The sequence below is a fragment of the Dromiciops gliroides genome, chromosome 4 (genome assembly GCF_019393635.1).
Source record: "Dromiciops gliroides isolate mDroGli1 chromosome 4, mDroGli1.pri, whole genome shotgun sequence".
NCBI classification, from domain to species: Eukaryota; Metazoa; Chordata; class Mammalia; order Microbiotheria; family Microbiotheriidae; genus Dromiciops; species Dromiciops gliroides.
In genome coordinates this window covers 151,694,628-151,721,547 of record NC_057864.1, presented here as the reverse complement: position 1 = coordinate 151,721,547, position 26,920 = coordinate 151,694,628, and the positions used below count along the sequence as shown (strand labels likewise).

Genomic DNA, 26,920 nt, shown 5'->3' with positions numbered 1-26,920 from the left:
TCTCTCACTACAGTGAAACAGACCTTTCCTGTGGACCTTCTAAGTTGTCTTTGGCTGGAAATTATTTAACCCTGTCCTTTTGTTGGTTCTGCTGCTCTAGGAATTGTCTTATAGAATTATTTGAAGATATTTGAAAGGGTTTTAGGGAAAGCTCAGGCAAGTCACTGCCTTTCCTCTACCATCTTGGCTCTGATCCCTCACTTATATTATGGATGCTTTCTCCCATGTTTTTCATCCCCTAGTAGTCTCTTCTTTTTTTACAGACAAATGAAAAGGAAGTGGCTTGCAGAACAAGGGAAGAACTTACAATAATAAGTTGAGGTAGCATTTTCTTTTTTATTATTTATAAGAAAGTAGCCCCAAATAAAGGGAGTGTCTATAATTCCTCATCAAGTTGTTAGAATAAATATAGGAGTCAAAGTTCTGACTTTCCTACTACTATCCAGTTCTATCAAAGAAGCTATTAAACTCCAGGTTTCTCTTCATGCTCATTGTCCACAGTCAACTGTGAAGAAGGCTGAATAATCTTGATTAAAACATGCCCTGTTTTGTTTGGTATTCACAAAATGTAGAGAGAAAAAAAAGCCTAGGCCTTAGGCCCTTAAGAAGTTAGATGATAGGGGGCAGTGGATAAAGTACCAGCCCTGGATTCAGGAGGACCTGATTTAAAATCCAGCCTCAGATACTAGACACTTACTAGCTGTGTGACCCTGGGCAAGTCACTTAACCCTCATTGCCCTGGGTGGGGGGGGGGAGGAAGAAGTTAGATGATAAAATTAAGTAACCAGTCATTCAATAGAACAAGGCACAAGCTCTGAAGGGACAAGTTAAAAGTGAGCTGCAGTTTTAGGGACCATTGGTTCAAATCTTAATTCCTTGCCTTAGGGTGGTGGCGGCTACTGCCCTTTTGGTAGAAAAAGCCTCTGATCTGGTGTTAGGTAACCCTCTAATCATGCAGTGCCCGCACAAAGTCGAGGCTTTCTTACTATGTCATAGGACACAGGCTTTTTCAGATCAAAGGCTAACTAGATAGGAAATGTAAAAAATTAATTGTTATTTGAGGTTTTTATGACCCCATCTTTTGGCAAGAATTTTTTAAAAAACCTTGGCATGCGCACTGGTCTGGGGCTCTACAAACCTCACAGTGCTCCACTCACTGCTTATAGCCATCTCCATGGCACTGGCACCTCACGTCATCACCACTCGCCAACGCCTACATGGGCCTGGCAACATTATAATGATTGGAAGCCCAGTGAGGGCAGTCATGTGACTGTCAGAGTGGCCAGCCAATTGGCTGGGGGCTGTATGTGGTCAGCGTGGGGTCTGCTGGGAAGAAGGGAGGTTTTTTGTCATTCTAGCTTGAAGCTGAAAGGTGACAGGATGTCGCTGTGTGTTCTCAGCTGATTCCTGGGTGGTGGTGTGATTCAGGTTGTATTATTTCCCTTTCCCCATTTTATTTCCTTTCCCTTAATCCTACTGATCCTGTTTGTGTGTATATGGTTCTTTTTTAAAGTTTGTTCTTGTTAAATAAATCCTGCTCTGTCTTGAGGGAGGCTGTCGGTCTCCTTCCTTGCCCTAATATTGTGGCAAACCACCTAGCCAACACTCCCCAATTAAAAATTGGTCCCTACAGAAGCAACCCTGCTAGGAAATGAGAGCATCACTTTAAAGCATTGTACAGTCCTTAACCCAACAACACTGCTCCCTGACCTGCCACTCTCAGGGGAGCTTTTGTATGACTGCACCTCCCTAGTTGACATAGCTGAGAAACCTCATGATGATCTTTTTGACACACCCTTAGAAAACCCTGATTTTATTTCCTATACTGATAGATCCTCTTTTATACATGAGGGAACAGATTATACAGGTGCTACTGTAGTTTCTGATTATGATACTATCTGGGCAGCTTCTCTACCTTCACATCTTAGTGCACAGGCTGCTGAACTTGTGGCTCTCACACAAGCCTGTCCTCTAGCCAGAGGAAAAAGTGCTACTATTTACACTGATTCCAGATAGGCATTCAGTATCTGCCATGCTGTAGGAATGTTATGGCTTCAGAGAGGATTTTTAACCTCTGCTGGCAAAGTTATTGCTAATGGAGAATTTATTAAAGATCTCCTATATGCCTTAAAACTCCCATCTGCTCTAGCTATTGTTCATTGTCCTGCTCATACAGGAAAAAGCGACCCTGTTTCAAAAAGGAATGAACGAGCTGATACTGCTAATAAGCTTATTTCTTTGGAAGCCCCTGAACATGTATTTAACCTTTCTTCTTCTGATTATGTTTTCATTTCTCTTACTTATGATAAGTCTGAAGTAGGGAAGTGGAAAAAGAAATTCAAGGCACACATTTTACTGATTCTGTTCTATCCCAAATCTACTCTTTCATGGGAGTAACTCCAAAGTTCCATACATCCTACCACCCACAAAGCTCAGGCCAGGTGGAACATATGGATAAAGAGTTTAAGAGCATGATTGGCAAATTGTGCACTGAAACTCATTTGAAGTGGCCTGATGTTCTACCCTTGGCACTGTTCTATCTACATAGCAGGTCGAGAGGAGAACTACATATATCACCTTTCGAGATGCTTTTTGGCCATCCCCCTATCCAAGCAAAACCTTTTCCCTGTTTCATTGAGCAAACTCATTTGTTTTTCAAATAAAACAAATGGGGGAATGTGGTAAAAAATGGAAGTTTTAGCTGAATCATTTGAGAGTTGAGCACATGCTACTGAAGTGGCTTTTGAAGGACCTCCCTTTTGGGGTGGAGTCTGCAATGAATTTTCTGGCACTCCAGCTTAAAACTGAGGTGTACATATAACAAATTTTCATCAGACTAGTGGGACCCAGCCAGCTTGGGAAGGTCCTTTCCAAGTATTGCTAACAACTCCAACTGCCATAAAAATTAGAGAGGACTCTTCAATACATCGCTCCCATGTAAAACCAGTACCAGCACAAGTAGACCATTGAATTTCATTGTCTCTTATTCTTCCATGTGTATTTTGTTCTATTCATCTATCTCTCCCATTTTGAACCAATGCAAGATGGTCTTGATTTCATAATACAATATTAAGTCTGGAAGTATTATTCTCCCATATTCTATATTGTTTGCTTTTCCAACTGATTAGTTGATCAAATTCTATAAAGCATTTCCCTGGCAAATTGGTTCCCATAGCAAGTCTAAATTAATGCTAGAAGTGTTATTTTTGCTAAGCATTAAAAAAGTCAGTTCAAATCTCACATAAGGGTTTCTTTTTATGCTATTGCAACTACATTTTGAACTCAATAGTATGGGCTTATTTTCATAGAGATTCTTATTCTTTTAAGATTGTGTTTTAACTTGTATTAAAATATGTTCCGATTTTTCACAAAAGTAATTGTATATTTAATTTAAAAAAGAAAAAAGGTATTACTTGAAATTATTGCATATTGTAACATATTCTGAGTCAAAGCAAATTCACATTTTTTGTGGTCATCATTATCCTCAATTTTTAAATCCATATGAGACTTGGATTATGGGAACTTATCATTTAAGACATTAATTGCCTTCATTCTGAGTTAATCAGATGCCAGTTGGCCAAGATCACAGCCAATCACAAGAGGAATACATACAAGAACAGACATTGAACTGTCACAAAAAGGGGAGACATGCACAAAATCCAGGTACTGCACTGACTTGGGAAAGGCCAAGAAAATGAATATTGGCAAGAGTCAAGGTTGGATTTTCTTGGTTTATTTTTCCTCCACATGACACCTAGTGGCTGGGCTATGCCATCTCATTTGGCACCTGACTTTAATTCCCCCTCCTATATGCCTGATGTCATAGACATCTCATTTCTATGCATCTGATTAAGCCTGACTCAGTTTCTCTTCAGTTCTTTTATGGTAAGCCCCATAATTATCTCAGGTGTCATGATAAATACAACGTTGGATTTGGCCTTGACATCTGCTACCAATTATATTAGATCCTTAAATTTCTTATAATGGCATGAGGATAATTAGGTAGATGATAGAAAAAGTGATGAAATGACAATTAAAAAATTTTTTTCTTTTCTAAATTAATATCACAATTGTCTTCTCAATTTATTCTCCATGGGGGGAGTGTAGTAATATTAAATTTTAGAGAATGTTTCAATTTTTGTTTTTATTATATGTTTCATGTGTAACAACTGGATAATAATTGTAAAATCTCTAAAAGATTCTGAATTTCCTTAGACATGTTTTTGAGAACTCTCATTGTTTGACTTGATTATTGGCAAAGCTATTTAAAGTTGTGTTAAGCTCAATTTTGTAGGAAACTTTCCCAGCTGATTACCAGTATCTGAAATACCTGAGTGACTTCACAATCACACCTGAAACTCTATAGCTGAGACTTGTTAGTTGATCATCAGCATCCACACCTGAAAGACTTCCTTTCCACAACTACACCCAGAAGACATCCCAAGAATCATCTGAGAAAAGACTTCCAAAGACTTAAATGGACATTTTCCTGTTTTCCTTTTCCCCATTGTATACACTGTTTATAATGTCCAGTTACTAAAGGGGAGTGCCTCCTTTAGTTTTTCTCTGTTTGTAATGTCCACCTGCCAAAAGGGCAGTGCCCCCTTTTAGCCTTTGTTAATGCATTGCTCAATTTCTTTTCTCTCTTTTTATTCCCTTTACTTTGTTAGTCATAAGTATTTGTAATATTACTGCTTCATGTAAGGAAATGATGTTTCTTCATGAAGCACAGGAGGGAGTTTGAGAATCAGGGTGCCATCCCCTGTTGAGAAAGATATTGTGATAACCAGGGCAGCTCCGCCCTGAGGAGAAAGCATGTGACTTGGCATCTGGAAGTTATGTCTATAGAACCACCTGTAGTCATGTCCATCAAAGCTACCAGACAATTAGCTTGGAGTTGTGTGTGTGTGTGTGTGTATGGCCCTGCTTCCTGTTTCACAGAGGGCTTCTGGGAGAAGCTGGGGAGGATCTGCCTCTTTTCATCCAGGACTTCAGCTTGGTGGCAGAACTTCACATGTTAGGAAAAGGGAGGTTTTCTTTCTGGCTATCCTGCATAGGATATCCAATGCTAGGGTTTTCCATTTTATAAGAGATCTGTTCTCACCCTCTTTCTCTTTACTAACTTCTAATACACTTTAATAAATGCTAAAAGTCCAAACTCTTGCTGAATTTATTAGTAATCTTAGCCAGTCCCCCCAAAAAAACACCTGGGGTGGGGCAGGTAAGGACCCAAATTAAATTTTAAACATCACAAGGAAAGCAATTCACTATAAGGGAATTGGGGAGAGAATGTTGGTTCAGAGAAACTTAGAAGAGTAAGTACTGACAAAGAAGCATGGAGGTCCCAAAGACAAGAGAGTGAAAAGGCTCTGCAACAACCCCTTAAGTGAAAGGTTAAATGTTTTCCTTCAGATACAAAAAGAAAGCAAATGTTAAATCAGTGGAGCTTCTCATAGACAAGTACCAAATATCCAATTTGTACTTTGAAATTTGTACTTCTTTTAGCTTTTTATTTATTTATTTTTGTGCAGCAATAAGGGTTAAGTGACTTGTCCAGGGTTATACACCTAGTAAGTGTCAAGTGTCTGAGGATGGATTTGAACTCAGGTCCTCCTGAATTCAGGGCTGATGCTTTATCCACTGTGCCCCCTAGCTGCCCCTGGCTCTGATAATTGTGATTAACAGTGGAGACCTTGGGCAAATCCTTTAGTGTTTCTGGACCTCTACTTCCTTATCTATAGAAAGGCAGGGAACGGGGCCTGGACCAGGGATGTCATTGGCATAGAAAATGCTCAAATAAGAAAATTCCCTCTACCAATGCAAGTCAGCACCTTCTCTTCAACTTCTAGCATTAGAGAGTTGCCTAGAGCAGATCTTCTTACACTTTTCATCTGAGAAATTTTTACATGACCCCAGGTATATAGGGATTCATAAACTTTTACTGTTGCTGAATTTTTCATGATCCTCACATTCAGTAATGTGACCTTATATGAGGTCACTACCCACAGTTTAAGAAGCTTTGACCTAGAGTACTGTGAGATTAAGTGACTTGCCCACTTTCATTCAGCCAGTATGTGTCAGAGCCCAAATATAAGACAAGATTTTAAGCCAGATCTCTAGCCATTGTGCCATGCTGCCTCTAGCTATAGAATTAGAGATTATAACATTTGTACTTCCTCCCTCATAGGTTTGCTGCAAGGAAAGAACTTTATAAACCTTGAGATGTTATATAAATATGTTTCTAGTAGTAACAATAAGTGAGTTAGGACATATGTTCTATTTTTTGGTCAAAAAATTCTATATTTTTGAAAAGTACAGGTGTGTGGATATTTTAGTGTTATATTCCTGCTTCTCAGTTCTTCTCATCTGAAGAATGCCTTCTCATTGAATACAAACCTTTTCCACCAGGTGGTAGCTATCCAAAGTGTAGATGACAAGGGGAGGTTAGTTCATTTCTAATGTTTATTCTTGCAGCCTTTAGGAACCTAAACTTAGAGTGGGAAGGGACCTTATAAATTGTCTCATGTAACACCCTCATTTTTACAGATAAGAAATGAAGAAAAATGAAAAAGAAACAGAGACTCGGGGAAGAGATTACATAAAGTCCTGAGAAAATTGCCCAGAAGCACACAAAATTAGTGGTAGTTAGGATTCAAATGAAAGTTCTATGACTTCAGACTTAGAGTTTATAGTACTGTACCTCTTATAACCTATTTTAGTGATAGAAAATGCACACCAGTCTTCTTCACCCATTCTGTATATTTCTAGCATGGTGTACCAAAACTATTTTATTTTTGTCTGCCGAATAATCCACAGAATTTAACACTACCTAATGCTTGACTGTCAATGAAAGGATGGCTCTTGCAATCTATTGCTGAAGAGAGAGAAAAGGAAAAAGAAATGGAATGGCACATGAGACTACACAGGTTTCCAACAATTGTTACATAAGCCAACTTTGTACCCAAGCTTTAAACATTTTGTTTTGCTGTATTCTTTTCTTTTCTTTTTCCTGTTTTACCTATGTATGATTTCAGTTCAGTATCAAGGATCAGAGATTTCATCCTTGTGTATTTATTCCATCGATGCAGATCACAATCACTCGATGCCTTAGAACATGATTTAATAAGTTGCTATGCCAAACTTTAGATGTGTGTGTGTGTGTGTGTGTGTGATGTTATATTGTCCCTAGTGATTGATATAAGGTGGGCATGCTTCTTCTTCTGTGGCTTAGTACAGATGCTGGATATGGGTTTCTAGATGTAATACAAGGTATCATCCATTACACACACATCTCTCCTAGTCCATCCCTTCCTATCCACCCACTTCCAAACATCTTCTATGACTGCTTCCATCTCCAATGAAGTTTCGGGGGCAATAGGGAAAGCAGGAGTAATTGCTAAGGAACCACCACTTACACCCTGCCCTCTTCCTCCAATTTCCTACCTTTCTCACAATGTTCTAGTAACAAGGAAACATATCTCATACCTTTATCCTGACCATTAAGTCTGGGACTGGCTAGACCTTTTCCCCCAGCCTTAAAGTTTTGCTCAGTTCTGATTCCCACATCATGGTAATGTCTGTAAAATTTAGGACTTAAGAAGTACTAGCATGAAGAAATAATGAAACAATTATACAAAATGATAAAGCCCTGGTTTGATGAAAGCAGATATTCTACAGCATAAATCAATAAGCATTATTCTGTGGAGTTCCTTGTATAGAAATGTGGTACTCAAGAAACTAAGCATTATTCTATCATGATTTCCAAGAGGATTAAGTATATGATTATATGAGCCTTATTTCTAAAAGGATAAAAGTTGGTAGATTACACAATGATATTATTCTATAATTATCAAAGCAATTATTAACATTTATTAATGTTAAAAAACATTGCAAAGAGTATGATTAAGTAGGAGAATCTTGGTGAAATGGGCAATATTTTTAAATGGAGAAACATTCCTCTTCTTCCCATTCCCATGCCACCCAAAGGGAGAGACTCTCTCTTTAAAGGTTGAGCTATGCTTACATTATGTTGAGCCAACCCATGGGGCTGTGTGGTTCTTCTAACACCAGTTATCAACCAAATGCTTGATTCTTAGTTGAGATATTCTAGGTAATCTTATTCTGATTTGAAAAGTCCTCCAGAAGCAAATAAGATTTTACTGCCTGTTTCTTTGGTTACTATATAATCCTCTCTTTAAATGTTGTGTGAGCTACAGGTGTATGTCAAAGTACCACAAGAGCATTCAGGTTGTCCTGGGATTGACAAAACATAAACGTATGTTAATAACAATAATATAACACACCCACTAATATAAACATTTTGGTTTGTATTGTGTATTCTGTGGTTAACAGTGAAACAATTATTTTAAAACACATGCCTTATCTGATTAATTTTTCACGGACAAACTGCCTTTGAGAATACTGGATTATTTCCTAAAGACTCCAGTATCTTAAAATCTCCATACAGTTATTTTGGATTGAGCCTAAAAACCTTCCCAGAGCCTCATATGATCCTTAATAATGTTTATGCATGTAGTGAGGATGTAGTTTTGAGTCACTATGTTTTTGGTTACACAAGGTTTCTCCAAACATAGAGTTCAAAGTTATCGTTTGTAACATTCATTTTCCTGCATACCAGTGCTCTCTTTAAAATGTATGAACTAGTTGTCATGGTTCTAAGCAGGGACTCAGTTAATCCAATATTTACCCAATAACCTTGGTTTCTTACATGGCTGCAATAAAGGCTTGATATAGGGTAGATTTATACACTATACATAAAGGGAATTCCCATTCTGCTACACATCTTACTGTTTGTTTTTAAGTGGTTCTTACTATGTGCTACAGACAAGCCCTATCTTCCAGCATACTTTTCTCAAAGAACTCTAAATGTTTAGCAGACACCATTTCATTTATGGTCAAATCCATATAGCAAGTAATGTTATATGACATAATTTCTTTTAAAATTTTTATAATGACCTTTCCAGGTCTGTATAGCTTGAGAATATTGGGGGAGAGAAGTAGGCTGTTAGGGGAAAGGGTAATATGAGAGGAAAGTGAATATCAGAGAAATATTACTTGTTGGCAGCAATGTCAGCAAACCTCCATCCTTTTTTCACATCTCCAAAAAGCAACATGCCTTTTCCTTTTGGATATCATTATTTTAAACTCAGAAGGTTTTTTTTGTGTGTGTGTGGAAGTTTCATTTTATTGCAAAGTGAAAGTGACTTCCCAACCCAAATAATCATTAATGCGGTTGATTGAAACATTTATTGTGCATGTGTGTATATGTGTGGGAAGAAACAAAAAGGTTGTCATCAACAAAATGACCATCACAATCATATGATCCAGGACAGGATGGTGAAACATTTTTGTTGTTTAATCTGCTCGCTATAGCTTGGATATTTTGATATACATTATTTTCTTTTCTTTGTTATCTATTATATTAATAGACAAGTATGTGTAAGGGGAGAATCTATATTTTTAGTTCTAAATATGTATCAACTGTGGCCATCCTTAAATTATGGGAATTAAACTGGCATCTGACCCATAGAAATGGTTTGTGGAAACGAACTCCTACTTTTATTTTAATGAGCCAGACCATCCTTTTATTTGTAGAAGCATGCCGTCTCAATCTACGTTCAATATTACCACAGGAAATAGTACCAATAACAATCAGTTCTAACTTTATTGCTGCTGCCGCCACCCCCCCCCCCATCTTTCCCAAGGCTGCCTGTACAGTGGTGGGTAAGGTTTTCCTTGCCTGCTCTGATTCAGCACCACCAAAGGTGGACAGTTCCCTGGTGCCCAGGCACTGGTTTAGGAAGAAGGTTGAAGGCCATCTCTCTCCTCCCAGTTGGCTCAGGCTATCAGGAACAAACCAATCTATACTCCCCAACACCTTTTGTCACACACATACACATACACATACACATACACATACACACACACACACACACACACACACACACACACACACACACACATCCTCTTTGGACTGAGCCTGCCTTCATTGAGAGGGGAAGGGGCCCAACAGCCTCCAGACCTCCTCCTTCCTGACAAGCCTTGACTTCATTTGCCCCGCCTCTTAGGCTGAGAAGGAGATGGAGGAGGTGTCTTCTGCTCCTGGGCCCTCCCAATCCCTCCCTTCTCCTTCTGGGTAAGCAATTCCCATTGGCCAAATGGGGGATTTGGAGGTGCGAGGCGGAATCCGCCCTCTCGGCTGCACACACAAGGAGGGAGTCGGTAGGGTTGGCAGTGGAGAGAGGAACAGAGGGGAGGGGGTGCAGCTTGGAGGGGAAGCAGCAGACAAGCAAGCAAGCAAGCAGACGGGCAGGCAGGCTGGCAAGCAGGGAGGGAGTCAGGAAGAGCTCCCCGGAGGAGGAGAAACAGTAACAGCAACAACAGCCCTAAAAGCGGCTGCAGCAGGGCAGCAGCCGCAGCACCTGTCTTTCTTCGCTTCTTGAGTGGTGCACTGATCCCCGAAGCAAAGCTTGCTATTTCAGCTGCCCCGGCTCGCCGCCGCCCGTGCCTTTTTAAAAAAAAAAATTAACCTGGAGCTGGGCCAAAGCCGGGCAAAGACGGCGGACCGGCCGAGGGTGGGGAAGGGGAGGGCGTTTTGCTGTGGATTGAACTGGTGGGGAGAGACAGCTCGGGGCGCCGGGAGAGGAGGGGGGGTCTGTGGTTGGGAGGTGTTTTGGGGGGCGGGGGGGCAGGGGAGAGAGTGGGGTGCAGCGAAGATGATGGCGGAGTGCGGCGGAGGCGGGGGTGGCGGCGGCGGTGGCATTGGGGGCCCGAGGAAGAAGGCGCTCTCCCTGCTGGAAGCGGCCCGCTCCCGCTACGAGAGCCTGCAGATCTCTGACGACGTGTTTGGCGAGTCTGGCCAGGACAGCAGCGGGAACCCCTTCTACAGCACCTCGGCCGACTCGCGCTCCTCCTCCGCCGCCTCTTCAGAGGACGAGGACGAACCCACCACTTCCTCCATCTCCTCCTCCTCTGCCGCCGCCGCCCCGCCGCCGCCGCCGCCGCCGCAGCCCCTGGCCCGGGAGGTAGAGGCAGCAACGGAGGGGCCCACCCGCGGGGGAGGCGTCTGCTGCTTTCAGGGAGGAGGGCGCCGCGTCCCGAGGGCAGGAGCAACGACTGGTGGGCAACGGCAACTGCAACAGTATCAGCAACCCGGGCCCATGGATGAGGAGGATGAGGAAGAGCGTGGAGGCTGGACCCAGACTTTGCGAGACACCCCTCCCCCTCGCTTCGAGGATACCAGCGGTAAAAGGGGTGGGCGGGGCCGCGGAATGGAGCTGGGGGTGGGGGGTGGGGGTGGGAGCCGGGAAGAGCCAGCAGTGGTGCTGTGTAGACGCTGCGGGCTGGGGGTAGTTGGCACACCAGCCTGCATGCCAAGTCCACTGAGATTGGGAGTCCCCTTGGCTAGGGATACCAGGCACATCTGCTTAGGAGGGATTCCAGATGTTTCGTTGGCTGCCTAGGCTAAGGCAGAAATTTTGGGGAAGACAAACTCTCAATTGATGACGAAAATTTTAGGCAAAGATAGGTAAGACGCTTCTAAAGCAGCATAAATCGGCCCAGTACTAAGGTGGAATAACTATTTGAATGCAGGCTCTGTGTTCCAACATCACTGCTGGGAGGAGGGGGATAAGACAGAGGTTGTTGCAGGTACTTTTCCTGTTCAATCAAGTGCAAAAGGACGCGGAAACTCCTTTTAGTTACTGGGAGCATTCCAGCGTCCTGCACCAGAAAGTAGTCACACCTGTAGGCACCCAAGATACAGAAAGAATTTGTTAAGAGGTAAAAGAATTTCTTGATTGCTAGGATTGTGAAACTCTCAGATAGGTGTCTAGCGGGGTAGATTTTTCACTTGGATGACTCCAAGAAAGAGATGGGCTAGTGCCTGGGATGATGAGGTGAAAGGGAGAAGATCTACTAGTTATCTTCCAAGTAAGTCCGTGACCAGACTAGGGGCATTGCCCCATATAAGGAATGCCTGAGACCCAGCTGAATTCTTCCACCCACTTCTCACACATTTTCCTGTACCCCATAACTAGTTTGGAAATGTATTTATACAATATTCCTGCATAAACTTCTACTTTTTATTGTTTAGTCTCTTCCATTTATAATGTGGCCTCACAGGGAGTTAGACTGCCTTGTCCTTGGAGACTGGAATCAGTAGAAGGGAAGGGGAAATAAGGGAAGGATAATGGTGCTTGCTTTCTAACATTAAGGTGGGCTGTTGCCACACTAGGTTCTGGACGACACTAGCAAACATTAATAATAACAATCATGATAATTGACATTTATAGCATGCTCAACTTAAGGTTTGTAAAGGACTTTACATAAATTCTATCATTTGAAATCTCATAAGCTCTTGCTCCCTATCATCACAAAATTACTAGTATCTGCACAAATTTTTCTTCTTAGTACCCTCTTTTCAGGAAACTAGATGGTAAAGTATTACTGCCTCTTGACTGGTGAAAGATTGACAGATTCAGTGTTAATGTGAATGCTCTGTATTCCTAGCCCTTATACTAGTCTATTGCCTTGCTTTCCATCTTTGAAGTACTGGAAAGTGGATTTTGTGTGTGTGTGTGTATGTGTGTGTGTGTGTGTGTGTGTGTGTGTGTGTGTGTGTGTGTGTGTGTTTGTACTGGCCTAGTCTGGGAAATGATATAGAACCAGTATTGAGGGAAGAATAGGGAGTGGCCAAGCACTCAGCATGATATAGTTTTTCCCCCTGTTATTCTTCCTCTGGTCATACTGTATTCTATCATAAAGGCTATAAGAGATCCATGACACTTTCCTCCACTTGTAGACAGACTGGAAATCATTCTACAAACTGTTCTTAAAACTCTGGTAGGCAGGTACCTGCAGTTTCCTAATATGTTTGGTTTGTCTCAGAGCAAGAACACTTTACACACCTCAAGCAAATTGCAGCATGTGTGCTATAAAACATCTAGTTGTGTAAGGGAGTTGAGTTATACAATCCATTTGGCTTAAACAGTTTTGTTCATTCAGCATGTAATAGAGCAACAGATTATAATCTGGGTTTTCTGTTTTGCAGTGTCTTTATTTATTTAGTGTCTTTATTACCAGGGTCATATTACTTTGCATAATGTGGGGTTTCATTATTATTATTACACTGCAGCTTTTTGAACACCATAAAGATTCCATACCTTGGACAGATGTCTTGTGTGTTAGTATTCCATGAACTATAGCAAGGTATAATATAGTAAGTCCTATGTTTGGCAGACTTTCTACTGGGAATCTATCTGACCTATTATCCTGGCTTCAGTGACTTCATCTGTAAAATAAGGAAGTTGGACTAGATGATCACCTAGCTCCAAGATTCAGTAATCCATCATTGGATATTGGGAATAGGCATTCTAATAAAGGTTGTGCCTAGAAGAATATAGCAAGTCTCTCAATTCAAGGCAAAGCATTTTGTGTCAGGACTATTAGAGAAGGTGTGTTCAAATAAGACCCAGTTGTGAACAGTGATACTGTGTCAAGGATAGAGATTACACTATGTTTAATCTGTTAATGTTAAATGTTAAATTTCAAAGCCACTTGCAAATGGGAGCAATCATGAAACTAGACACTAAAACTCTAACTTTACCATTTGAATCTTGCTGTTGTAGCACTCTTGATGTCAAACATCATGAAGGCTTAAGTCATATCATGTACTTATGTCAGACTCTGTCCGAGTCCAAGATTGTAATTAAACACTTTAGCCCAAGAGTTAACCCTCGATGGACAGTTTACTCTGGAGCTCTTATTACCCCCTTTCTGTGTAATAATTTGTTTTCACTCTAGAAGAAATTTAGAATATCTTGAGCTCCCTACAATACCCCCTCTTAAACAACATGGGGAAAAGAAATTGATGCCTTATTAAGTATGAGTTTCTAGTTCCCTGATAACAATAGAGTGTGATTTATGGGGGCTGGAAATAGATACAGAAGTACAGTGCTGGCAAGGAAAAAATGCCTCCTCCTAGCAGTGAGATGACAAAGAGGGCTGCTTTTAGGCATATGAGAGCTATACCTCAGCAGTTCAAATAATCAGAAGTTTTGTTAAGATTTTGGTTCAGTGCAATCAAAATAACAGTCTTGTAACTTTAAGCAAAGAATTCAGTCTAAGACTGGGACAAGGACTGTAGCCTGCACTGACCCTCACCTCCAATGAAAAAATCCAGTTTTCTAGGGAGGGAAGGAGGCAATCTGTAAATATAGTCAGATTTCCCATTTTCAAACCTGTGTAGCCTTTGCTTCTGTGGATTGATTTTTGGCATTCTTTTAAAAAAATTAAATTTCAGTTCTAAATATTTTGTTATTCATTAGGCCCAGATCTATCAAATCTGAGCACTAGGACCTCTATATACATAACCTTTACAAAAAGGTTATGTGTGTGACATAGAGTGCCACCCTCTGCCTTTACTCTGAAATCATGTTTTCCATTTAGTGTCATTTGGAAATAGTGTGCACAATGAAGAGGCATATGGGTCCTGACTAAAACAAGACAGAGAAAGAAAGAGGAAACTCCCCTTAAGTCTTCCCAGCCCCACTCTGCATTGATCATATATACATGTGCAAAGCATCTATTTTATAATAAGTACAGTTCCCCTACAAAAACAATTCAGGGTATGTATTTCCAACACTATAGTGACCTAAAAGTTCTGAAAGGTTCTTCCATGTCTTTTTGTTTCCCTTCCAACTCTTGATGGTGCTGAGGTGTTGATGTCTGTGTCTCCTTGAGACCATTTAAATACAGGCTCTGTGTGTGTTTCTGTAATTGGAGCAGTGCTGGTTAACAAAACAGCTGGAGTCCCCAGAATTGCTTTTAATTCTTCTGTGGCTATAGGATCACACCTGTAGCAGACATTTTCTAGAGAGGGCTCTCAATTCAAGCATTCTGGACTTCTGAAGCTGGAAAGGATCTTAGACATTATCTAGTTCAATTTTCTTATTTTGCTGATGAGGCAGTTGAGTCCAAGAGAGATGAAATTTGTCTAAGATAGCTTGATAGTTATATTTATGAGCATACTTCAATAAATAGTTGAATCTCAGTGGCATGAGTACTGGTAACACCAGTGAAGATCGTGAGCATTTAACATATGTTTAGGTACTATGCTTTAAGAAGGATGTTGATGAGTGTTCAGAAGAGGACAACCAGGATGGTGACAGGCCTTGAGTCCATGTTAAATGAGACTTGGATGAAAGAACTAGACATATTTAGCCTAGAGAAGAGAAGAAAGACTCTTGGAGGTGGAGAAGGTGATGTGCTAGCTGTCTTCAGTATCTGAATGATTATCATATGGAAGAAGGACTAGACTGGCCCAAGAGGGTAGAACCAGGAGGAATGGATGAAAAATTTCCTAACAATTAGAATGGTCTGTCTCAAGAGGTAGTCAGTTCTTCCTCATTAGAAGTCTTTAGTCAGAAATTGGCTAACCACTTGCTGGGTATATTACAATGGGAACTTCTTTAATGAATAGGTTGGCCTAAATGACCATTTAGATTCATTCCAACTCTCAAATTCTGTTATTCCAGGACCTCTTCATGCTATCCATAGTTTTGCATAAATTCCTTTTATTCTGCTCTAAACTCATGATTTAATCAGTGAGTGGGAACTCCCAATGTGTGAAAACTTTGTTTACCATTCCAGATCTATAACTCAACATAGCCATAGTTATAGAGAGTTGCCTGGGGTCACTGAGAGGTTAGCTAATATATGTTAGCAGTAAGATCTGAACATATCTTCTTAACCCCGAGTCTTATCCTCTATCCATTATGCGATGCTGATATAAGGGATTTGTTAGCACACATAATAAATATTTATAATTTTTGCTTCTTTTAAGATCTGGCCCTTTCAAACAAATGCCTCTCATGGTTGGTCTTGTCCTCTGGTTATTATTGCTTCTCTGGTCCTTCTCTACTCCAACCATGGGAAGAACAAGATTCTCTAGAGAACTCTGATACTTCATTCAGAATGTCATGCAGTCTGTTGGTTGTTTGTCCACTTGTGCTTTGCAATAGCGTGAAGCTAAGACTTGATTACTTTCTTGGATAGATTTCCTTATTTATTTATTTATTTTTACTCCTTATGATTTGCCTCCAATTCAGGAGGCAAAGGAAAGAAAGAAGTATTTATCTAGGGTGGGGATTCTTGACCTGAAGTGTGTGAACTTTTTTTTTCCAAAAATTTTTGATAACTATATTTCACTAAAATTTGTTTTCTTTGTAATTATATGTATTTTATTTTATGCATTTAAAAACACCCTTCTGAGAACTCCAGAGGTTTCACCAGACTGCCAAAGGGCTCTGTGACATCCCCAAATGGTTAAGACCTAGGTACTGATTTGCTTTGACCTTTTTGCCTATGTTAGCTTCTGCAAACTAATATATAATTGTGAGAAACTGATGTATGAGTGGACCTGAGAGATTCATGAGCTTTTATATTAGCAGAATATTTTAGATCAGTTTCTTCATGCACCATGTCAGTTCCCTTGTTATTGTTCAGCAGGGTGATGTGACCTTCAGAGGCTGCAGTGGGGTGTGATGTTTGTAAACATACATTCTTAAAAAGACTTTATCTTGGTAGGTTTGATTTGGTTCAAAGTCCTTTAGGCTGCCAAGTTAGCATTCAATGGTTCAAGAAATGAAGATTATGCTCTTCAAACAGTTATCAAACCCAGGCCTAGGTGTTGTGTAATAATTTGGGAACCAAGATAACTGGGAAAGGAAATAAGGATTTGTAACATTGTATTTGTTGTGGTCATGTTAATACTCCAGGACAGTTTGCTTTACTTTCAAACTTAGTATTTGGGAAAACTCATGTGAATATAATAACGCTTTAAATGGGTAAATTGGAAAGTTTCCCTACAAATGAGGATTTGGTATATGTAAAATTAAATAGACTGGGTTGAAGGAGGTTAAACAATGGAATGTTGATGCAGGATGTGAATACTATTTAAGAAGATCGAAGGGTGTGGTGTAGCACCGAAGGTAAGGGCTAGACTTTCTGCTGTATTGAATTATGTAATTTCTTTGTAGGTAATATGACTTTTTCTAGATCATTGGATTAAATTGCTAGTAAGGTAGCACCCTTTTTTTTGCAAAAAGTTGATACATTTTGCAATTTTGCAAAATTTGTCAAAAAATTGCACGAACGACTATAAGTTGCAACACCTATAATTTAGTGCCCTTTCCCAGCAAAAATACATGGTTTTTAGTATTGCATTATAATGGTTTAATTAAAATTCCTCCTTACCCTTCCCTTTTTTTCTTTTTTGGATTTATGGAAATAACATGTCGTAGGGCAAGTAGCACTTCTGAGTCCTAGATTCTAATCCTGTCTGAACAACTAACTTGCTATGTGACATTGGGCCAGTTACTTAACCTCATTAGGACCCAATTATAAAATGAGGAGATAGAACTGGATGTTCTGGTTAGGCTTCTTCCAGCTATGAATCTATGACATAAAAAAAAAAATCAGAGGAAATGTTCAAGCAGAGGCTTGTTGATCCATCTGTCATAGATGCCACATTGGGAGGCCTTAAACTAGATGGTAGGGAGGAGGGATTGAAGCAACAAGGAGATACAATTTCCTGACCTTGGTCCAGAGTCATGAATAGGTATTTGTACAGTAAGTGTTTGTGGGCAAACCCCTGTTTAACAGTAATCAGAGTATCATTAAATGAAACACTATGATGAACAGCAAAACCTAAGAAATTGATCACAAAGTTGTGACAGAATGTGTGTACAAAAGTTAAAAGAAACGGTTAAAATAAATGATACAAAAGAAACAGGAAAAATTTGAAAACACCTTATTAAAGGGAAACAAGAAACACATAAAAAGTAGGTACTAAAGGAAATAAAAACTTTTCCAAAAAATGGAAGTACTGTAGTCAAATGAAGAAAAACAGAAAAAGTATATCAAATCAATTATAAATCAGAAACCTGGAAGGCCCAAAGAGAAGTTAGAGGGATTTCTTTCAAGAAACCCTCAGAAAAGTTAAATATATATCAAAGGGAAGAATCCAGCTAACACTAGTGGGACCATTTGTAATCCATTTGAAGTCAGGGACAGTTTTCATTTTTATATCCCTTGCATAGTACTTTTCCCATAAAGGCTTATTGAATTGATTGTTGTGTAAATAGTAGAAAGATGTGATGAGTAGGAGATTGTCAGGGACAATAAAAGAACTCACTTCAACAAGCATTTATTAAGTATCTACTATGTGCTAGGCATTGTGCTATGCCCTGAGAATACAAAGACAAAAATGGAAATGTTCCTTGCTTTCATGGAAGTTACACTTTATAGAAATAATCCTAGAAATAATTCTTCTGAATTATATTTGCCTTCCTGTAATTCTGATCCCAGTGCCTTTTGCAACAGATAAGTACAGTAAGACTTGGATCAAAAAGTTTCAAGTGCATGAAGTATTCCAAACCTGGCCCATAAATTACATGTAGATTAGCTTCAAAGAAACTCCTGACAGGAATGAGGAGGCCATTGGTCACAAGTGGCTATTATGGTTGAGTATTGATATATTATCAATATGTAACTTCCATCCTTAAGAGTTTCTAAGGGGACCTACAAAACAAGTTTAGTGTGGAAATGAGACCTACTGGTCAAGCCGATATGATAGCTCCCCTGTATAAATATAGTTATTTGTCCTATGAAGACATGACCAATTAATAGAGTTCCTTAACACTTGAGCAAAAATAATTTATAGGGGAAAGAGAAGTATGTTAAATCATGCCTGACTAATCAACAAGAGTTCTTTGAAAAGGCAAATTGGTATGTGAATAAAAGGAAAAAAGTGTCTAATTAGATATCATATTTGATCTCAGACTTTCAAAACTTCTGTAACAAGGTCTTCTATTAAAAGGTTATTTTTAAAAAGGCAAGTCTATATGGAATTGGCACAGGGAGTGGAAGAGGAACAAGGAAAAAGAGTATTTCTTAAGATGGATAAATTGAAGCAGGTGCCCTCTTCATAGAATTTTCCCATTTGACCTGGCTTATTTAACAATTTGGTAATGGGAGAGGAGTTTTGGGGTGGGGTTAGTATACAGAGACTGTAAATGTACACCATTGTAATCTCCTTGAGGACAGGGACCACATCTTATTCTTTATAAACCCACTGCAGTGACTAAGTCAGCACTTTGTCCATAATTGGCTTGCTGTAAATAAATGGATGAATGAATTTTCTAAGCTTTTGTGGGGATTAAAATGCCAAGATAATGGGGATGAGCAGCAAGAAGATCTCCTGAGGGCATTCAAGTAGTCAGAAAAATGGCAGCCAGGCTTCAGTGTGGATAATGATAAAGTAAATGCATTTGTCAAGAGCTGGGGAGGGGGAAGGGATGTGGAGGAGAGAGGGAGTCTAAACAATGTTTATAAGATGATTAGCTCCAAGCTCATCAGTTATTTATCAGAAAGGGGACTTAAGAGTCATTGCTGACCATTCCTCAAATATTTTGGCCCAATGAACTTCAAAGGCCAAAAAAAGTTCATGAAATTTTGGGGCACTAACAACCAAAGGAAAACAGCATAAAAAAATGAAAACTGCATAAAATTTGTCTTCATAGATAAATAAAACTTGTAGGTGTGTCTTATTAATACTAAATATGGTCCTACTTCAGGGAAGACACAATGGAGGTAAGACTTGCATATTCAAGGGCAACTAGGCAGCAAAGTGGATAAAGCACCAGCCCTGAATTTAGGAGGACCTGAGTTCAAATCTAGCCTCAGACACTTGACACTTACTAGCTGTGTGACCCTGGGCAAGTCACTTAACCCTCATTGCCCTGCAAAAAAACAAAACCAACAACAACAACAAATAAGCCTTGCATATTCAGGCAACTAAAATGAACTGGGGATGAGGCAGCTGTCATAAAGGACAGACTAAATATTCCCTGTTTGTCATCTTTCTCTTTTTTAATTGATGAATTTTGTTTTTATATCACATTTATTTCTGAATATATCATCAGCATCCATGGAGACTTTCCTTGTAAGAAAGATAGAAAAAGGGAGAAAATTTTGTTGAAGTCAACCTATATCTCTACAGCCATTTCATACCCATAGTTTCCCGCTTCTACAAGGAAGGAAGGAACTGCGTTATTTTGTTAGATTGAAGTATATAAAGTGAAGAGCATGAATAAGGCAAACCTGGAAGGGTTCACCATACCTGAAGCACTACAATCCTTATGTCCTACTTGTGAACTTCTTTCTTTCTTTTCTTTTTTTCCTTAGGGGCACAGTGGATAGAGTGCTAGGCCTAGAGTCAGGAAGACCTGAGTTCAAATCCAACCTCAGAAACTGGCTTTGTGACCCTGGACAAGTCACTTGACCTCTGTCTTAGTTTCCTCAATTGTAAAATGGGTATAATAATAGCACCTACCTTCCAGGAGTGTTGTGAGGATCAAATGCTATATTTGTGAAGAATTTAGCACAATGCCTAACACATAAAAAAGGTGCTCAGTAAATGCTTATCTCTCCCCTCCCTCCAACACATAATACCCTTAACCTTTATTTCCATGGTCTTGCCTTAATCATATGTAGGTTGTATGCTGGAGAAGGGATACCCAACAAACATTCCCGAATTTTAGCCCAAGATAGAGTGAGGCTGAAACTCCTTTCAGGTGGGATTCTTATTCCTTCCAGAAATGTTTTTCCCTCATACATTGCTGAGGGTTTATAAGTTTTTTATTTTTTAAATTTTTTTGACTAGCCTTGTCTGTACTTTCCTGCTACAACTTCCTTGAGCTGTGTGATCCTGGACAAGTCCTTTAACCTCTATTTGCCTCAGTTTCTTCATCTGTAAAATAGGGGTAATGATAGTACCCCACCTTCTAGGACTGCTGTGAACATCAAATGAGATGATATTTGTAGAGTGCTTAGAACAGTGCCTGGCATGTAATAAGTGCTCTATGAGACTTAATTCTACTATTTATCATAATCTTCTCTGATCCTGCTTTAGTTTTGGCCATGGAAGGCATTTTCTTTCCCTTCTGATGCCTACAGAGTCTTCTGTGCTCTAGGACGCAAAATACCTTTACTGCTTTCCTTGAAGTCTCACTACCACTGGGCTCCTGGAAGAACTGATGTGACTCCTGATCCCTTGCTTTGTTTTCACTAGCCAGATGGCAAGGGTGCTTTGCCAGTGCATTTCAGTGAACCTGGTAACTGTAATTGCCACAAACATCTGGACCTTGTTTTGGCCAGTATTCCCTGGAGCCTGTTTTATATCATGTCCTCTCCCTTGGGGTCAATGTGAAAAGAGCACTGGATTGGGAGTCAGGAGACTCCTGGGTTCAAATCCTGCTTCTGTGGGAGCCACTTAACATCTGTGACCCTTGTTGCCTCATCTGTATGATAGGGAAAATTATTCCTATGGTACTAACCTATAGGGTTGTTGTAAAGCTCAAAAGAAATCATCAGTAAAAATTTATTAAGCACCTACTGTGTGCCCGGCACTGCATTAAACACTGGAGAAACAAAAAGAGACAGAAGACAGTTCCTGCCATCAAGGAGCTTACAATCTAATGGGGGAGATCACATCCAAACAAATATATATCAAGCTCTATATAGGCTAAATAGGAAATAAAGGAGAGAAGGCATTGTAATTAAGAGAGGTTGGAGCAGGCTTTTGTAGAAGGCTAGATTTTTATTGAGACTTAAAGGAAATCAGGGAGGTCAGTTGTGAGGAGGGAGAGCATATTGTATGTAAGTGTCTTACAAACTGTAAAACTCACTAAATGGGCTGTTGTTGTTAGGTGGCTAGAAACAGATTCATTGTATCCTCCTGCATGAAAACCTTACCCACATTGACATGCTTTCTAAGTTCTTCTTTTTTCTAGCTGGGGAATGCTTTCAACTGTCAGCAACTTTACTGAACACATAACTGACTTACTTTGAGTCCAGTGGAAAAAAATCAAGCCTCTGAAAAGTTCCATCTACTCCCACAACTAATCCCTTTGTTATGAGGGAATATGCTTTTTGACTCTTAGCAACTTCGATTTTATGTCAAAATTATTTATATGTACAATAAAAATAAGATGTGGTTTCCACCATAGGAAGATGGTCAATCTCAAAACTGTAAGCTCTATGAGGGTAGGAAAGAGGAGTGGAGGGGGCTTATCTAACTAAGCTCTGAACCACACTGAGGACCTAACATAGGAGGTACTTGATAAATGTTTATTGAATGAACTATCCTGACATAAGGAAGGACAACTGTTCCTAACCTCACAATCTGTCCTTTGACCATCTTACATCCTACATTGACTGGGTTGATTTGGTGGAATAATTCTTACATTGTTTCTTACATACAACTGGCATCTTCAAATTACCTCAGTCATTTACACTTTTGTTTGTAAGGCTAAAGTTAATACAGAAAACCAAATGGATGTCTTATTGAATCTGTAAGGGGAAGAGAAGTGGTGAGTATTCCTTTAAAAATAGTTAAGTCTTTCTTCATGCTCTTGAGCATGTGTCATCTTTAGAAAAAGATAAGTAGTGGAATATATGCTGGAGAAGAGGGCAGCTGTTAGTATTGAAGACCCTTTGAAGCTTTCTGTGCACAGACAGCATTATGGAATTAAGAGTTAGAAACAATTTACCTCTGAAGTCATTTGGCCAACTCCCTGATTTTCTATATGAGGAAATGAAACCCACAGAGGGGAAGTAACTTGCCTATGGTCACACAGTAAATGGCTAAGGTGGGATATGAATCTGGGTCCAAAGCCAGTATCCTTTCTACTAACCCAATGCTGTCTCCTAAACACAAGGTAATTAATTATTTAGAACTGGAAAACTCCTTAGAGATCTTTATTTTAGAGATGAAAAAACTAAAGCACAGAAGGGTTAGCAAATTGGTGGGATTTGAACCTCTGGCTCCAAACCCCATGTGCTTTCCATTATACCACATAACCTCCCAGTGATTCTGAGGTTATTCCATAGGATATAAACACTGACTTTCCTTTTTATTCATGTTGGGAATTTACAAGAAGCCAGGTCACAAAAATGCTTATATAGAGTCAATTACTTAGCTGAAAAGGTATGTTTTCCTAGGTAGCTAAGGAATATATTTTTCAAATGATCTTAGAAAAACATGGAAAGACTTGCATGAAATAACCAAGAGTCTAATGAGCAGGACCAAGAAATCATTGTATACAGTAACAGCAATACTGTTTTAAGAATGACTTTGAGTGAATAAGTTATTTTGACTATTATAAGTACCTGAATTAACTATAAAGGACATATGAAGAAAAATGCTATCTGCATTCAAAGAAAGAACTGATAAATTGAAGTATGTGTAGAATATATTTACATATATAAACACATACTTATATATATATATCTATATCTTACACATATATGTATATAATTTTTCCTTTAATTTCTATCACATCAATACATATTTATGAAATAAAACAAGCATTTCCATCACATGGTACAATAATAATATGATTTTACATGAAACTGCAAATCTGCTATGCACAACTTGCTATTCCTTTAAAATATATAAGAAAATTATCTTGTAAATTTCACTTTTTTCTCCCTCCCCCTACTCCACCATTAGACACAAATAGGTGTGTAGGTATGTGTATACACACACATTTATATATTATATATATATGTATATATATGTATGTATATAGAGAGAATAGCAAGTTGTGCATAATAGAGTTGTAATTTCATGTACAAACATATTTTTATTGTACTATGTTATAGAAATGCTTGTTTTATTTCATAAACATGTATTAATGTGATAAAAATTAAAGGGAAAATTTTTTTAACAAGCTACAAATGCTAATTGTAGATGCTTAGGTGAGGAAAAACAAGTGATAACACTTTGATGAATGTCAAAGACTGGCCACATCTCTAGGGAGTTAGCCAGATAGCTCTTGGTTACATCTCCCTGCAGAATAAACGGTTTGAGACATGTTAGCTATTTTTACATGCTTCTTTCTTGCACCAGAGTAAAAGGAGGAAAAAAAGCCATGAGTGAGTTTATTTATAGAGACACATTAAGGATTTTTATTCTGTTATAAATAGGATATTATTGGACTAGGCCCTCTTCCCAATTAAGACCTGAGTAGTCATAGGAGTGGAAGCAGTTTAGAGATGAGCTGGGCTACTTCGATCATGTGGTGGTCATATTTGGACCTTCCGTTCTTAAAATAGGAGAGAGGCTAGACATCAGCTCACATGAAAAGGTTCTGGCAATTGAGGGGAAGTAGAAAGCTCTGGCTGAGTCATGGTATCATGGAATTTCAGTCAGAAGGGACGTCAATAGCCATCCTAGTCAACTGATGCCCGCTCTAAGAATCCCCAAGACAACACGCCTGACAGACCACATCCAGACTATGCTTGAAGATGTCCAATAAAGAGAGAAACAATTATCTTTGGGGGCAGTCCATTCTTCATTTAAATAGCACTGAGTTTTAGGAAGTTTTCTTATCAAATCTAAATATGTCTCTGTAACATCCATCAATTACTCCTAGTTCCTCTCTCCAGGGGCATGTCAATCAGTCCATCAGCTGGCATTTATTAAGCACCTGTTATATGTCAAATATTATATGAACCACTGGGGTCTAAGCCTTCTTCAAACACTTGAACATGGCTATCATGTCCTGGCCCGAACTTTCTCTTCACTAGGCTAAATGTCTAATAGTTCTCTCAACTGATTCTCATATGGTATGGACCTAGAACCCTTATCTATTCTAGGTGCCTACCCCTGGATACCATCCAGTTTGTAAATGGAACTGTGGTTCCCAGAACTGAACGTATTACTCCAGATGTATCATGGCAGCCAAAAAATTGCTTTAGTCTTTTGAATGAGGGAAATGATTCTTTCTTGATCAGATCACAATTGGAATATTTTACATTCAGTTCCAGGTATCACATTTTTGTCAACAAATTGAAATATATCTGGAGAAGAATAACCAAGTTGGTGAAGGGACTGGAAAATATACAATACTGATGAAAGAACTATGTTTAGCTTGAATAGAAAACATTTAGGGGGTGGAGGAGAGGATATCTGTTTTTAAATATTAGAGGAGGAACTAGACTTCTTTTACTTGGTCTCAGAGGGTAAAACTTGGACCAATCATTGAAAATTTTAGAAAGGTGCATTTTTTTTGATGGGCAATGAGGGTTAAGTGACTTGCCGTGGGTCACACAACTAGTAGGTGTCAAGTGTCTGAGGCCTAATTTGAACTCAGGTCCTCCTGAATCAAGAGTTGATGCTTTATCCACTCCACCACTTAACTGCTCCCAGAAAGGCACATTTTTGCTACAATATAAAGAAAACTTCCTAACGGAGCTATCCAAGAGTGGAATGAGACACCTAGATAGATGGTAAGTTGCTTTTTTTTGGAAGTCTAAAATCAAAGGCTGAATGACCACATCTCTGGAATATTGTAGAGGGGATTCCTGTGTTGGATATGGATTGAACCAGAATCAGAGGTGTGTCCCTTGAACTAGATTTAAATGTAATTGGGAGGGCAACTAGGTGGCACAGTGGATAAAGCACCAGCCATGGATTCAGGAGGACCTGAGTTCAAATCTAGCCTCAAACATTTGACACTTACTAGCTGTGTGACCCCGGGCAAGTCACTTAACCCTCATTGCCCTGCCAAAAAAAAATTGGGAAATGTTTACCAAAATAAATAAAAATACGATAAAACATAGATAATATTAATCTGTGCCCTTCCAGGATCTGTTTCTATTTGAGTTTAACACATAGCACTAGATAACCTCTGAGATCCCTCCCAACTCTGATTTTTTTTTTATTCAAAGTATAGCATAGTGGATAGAGAGCTGGTATCAGAGTCAATAAGACTTAGATTCAGTCCCACCTCTGAAACATTCTACCTTTGTGACCCTGGGCAGGTCATTTATCCATTTGATGTCTCAGGCTCTTCACCAAGACTATGAGTTGCAGAGTTGTAATTCATCTGCATTGGTGGAGAGAGTGACTAAACCCTTAATAAATAATTGTTCTTTTGACTTAATAAATGCTTTTTGACTTGGGAATTTCCTACACCATTGAAATCAAAAGGTCAGGACTAAACAAAGACCCCTTCCTAAGGACTGAGCAAACAAATACGCCTTGCTATAAAGGACTTGCATTGGGAAATTATGCAAACTAAGTATAGAGACAGTTATAGTGCCTACAAGTGTTTAAAAGGCAAAAGAATTGCATTGTAAGTAGTCCCTAAATCTTGGCACATTGGTTTTTAAAATTTTTTTAAATTTATTTCATTAAATATTTCCCAATTACAAGTGAATTAACATTCACTTTTAAAAATTTTGAGTTCTATGTTCTTTTCTTACCTCCCACATATCTCTCACCCATTGAAAAGGCAAGAAATATGATTTCAATAATTCTACATATTGGCACATTGTTAGCATACAGTTTGGATATGTCTACATATACTGTCTCTATTGGGTAATTTTACAGCTAAAACTTCATTATCACTACCCTTAGGGTTCTCTTTTTTTTTCCTTTGTCCTTCCAGTCACCTCCTGTTAATTGACCCAAATTTCTGTATCAGAAGTCCTGGAATCCAAACTCTGGAACTGAATTGGGGAAAGGGAAAAGTAGCAGGGAGCTACCTAAATTAATACAGCATAATGGAACGAACCTTGATTTTGGAGTCAGGAACACTCAAGTTCAAATCCCAGCTGCATACCAGCTATGTAAGCCAGGGCATATCTCTCTCTCTCTCTCAATCTCTCTCTCTCTCTCTCTCTCTCTCTCTCTCTCTCTCTCTCTCTCTCTCTCTCTCTCTCTCGGCAGGGCAATGAGGGTTAAGTGACTTGCCCAGGGTCACACAGCTATGTCCAGTGTCTGAGGCTGGATGTGAACTCAGGTCCTCCTGAATCTGGGGCTGGTGCT

At 39.3% G+C, this 26,920-nt stretch overlaps 1 protein-coding gene across 1 annotated transcript in view; it reads left to right on the top strand.

The window, feature by feature from the left end:
- Window positions 1-10,733: 10,733 nt before the first annotated feature.
- PGBD5 (piggyBac transposable element derived 5) overlaps window positions 10,734-26,920 on the top strand; it is a 175,600-nt gene continuing 159,413 nt past the window's right edge. Inside the window, exon 1 of the mRNA XM_043963316.1 lies at window positions 10,734-11,265. Coding sequence (XP_043819251.1) covers window positions 10,737-11,265 — 529 coding nt within the window. The 5' untranslated portion in view covers window positions 10,734-10,736. The remainder of the gene's footprint in view (window positions 11,266-26,920) is intronic.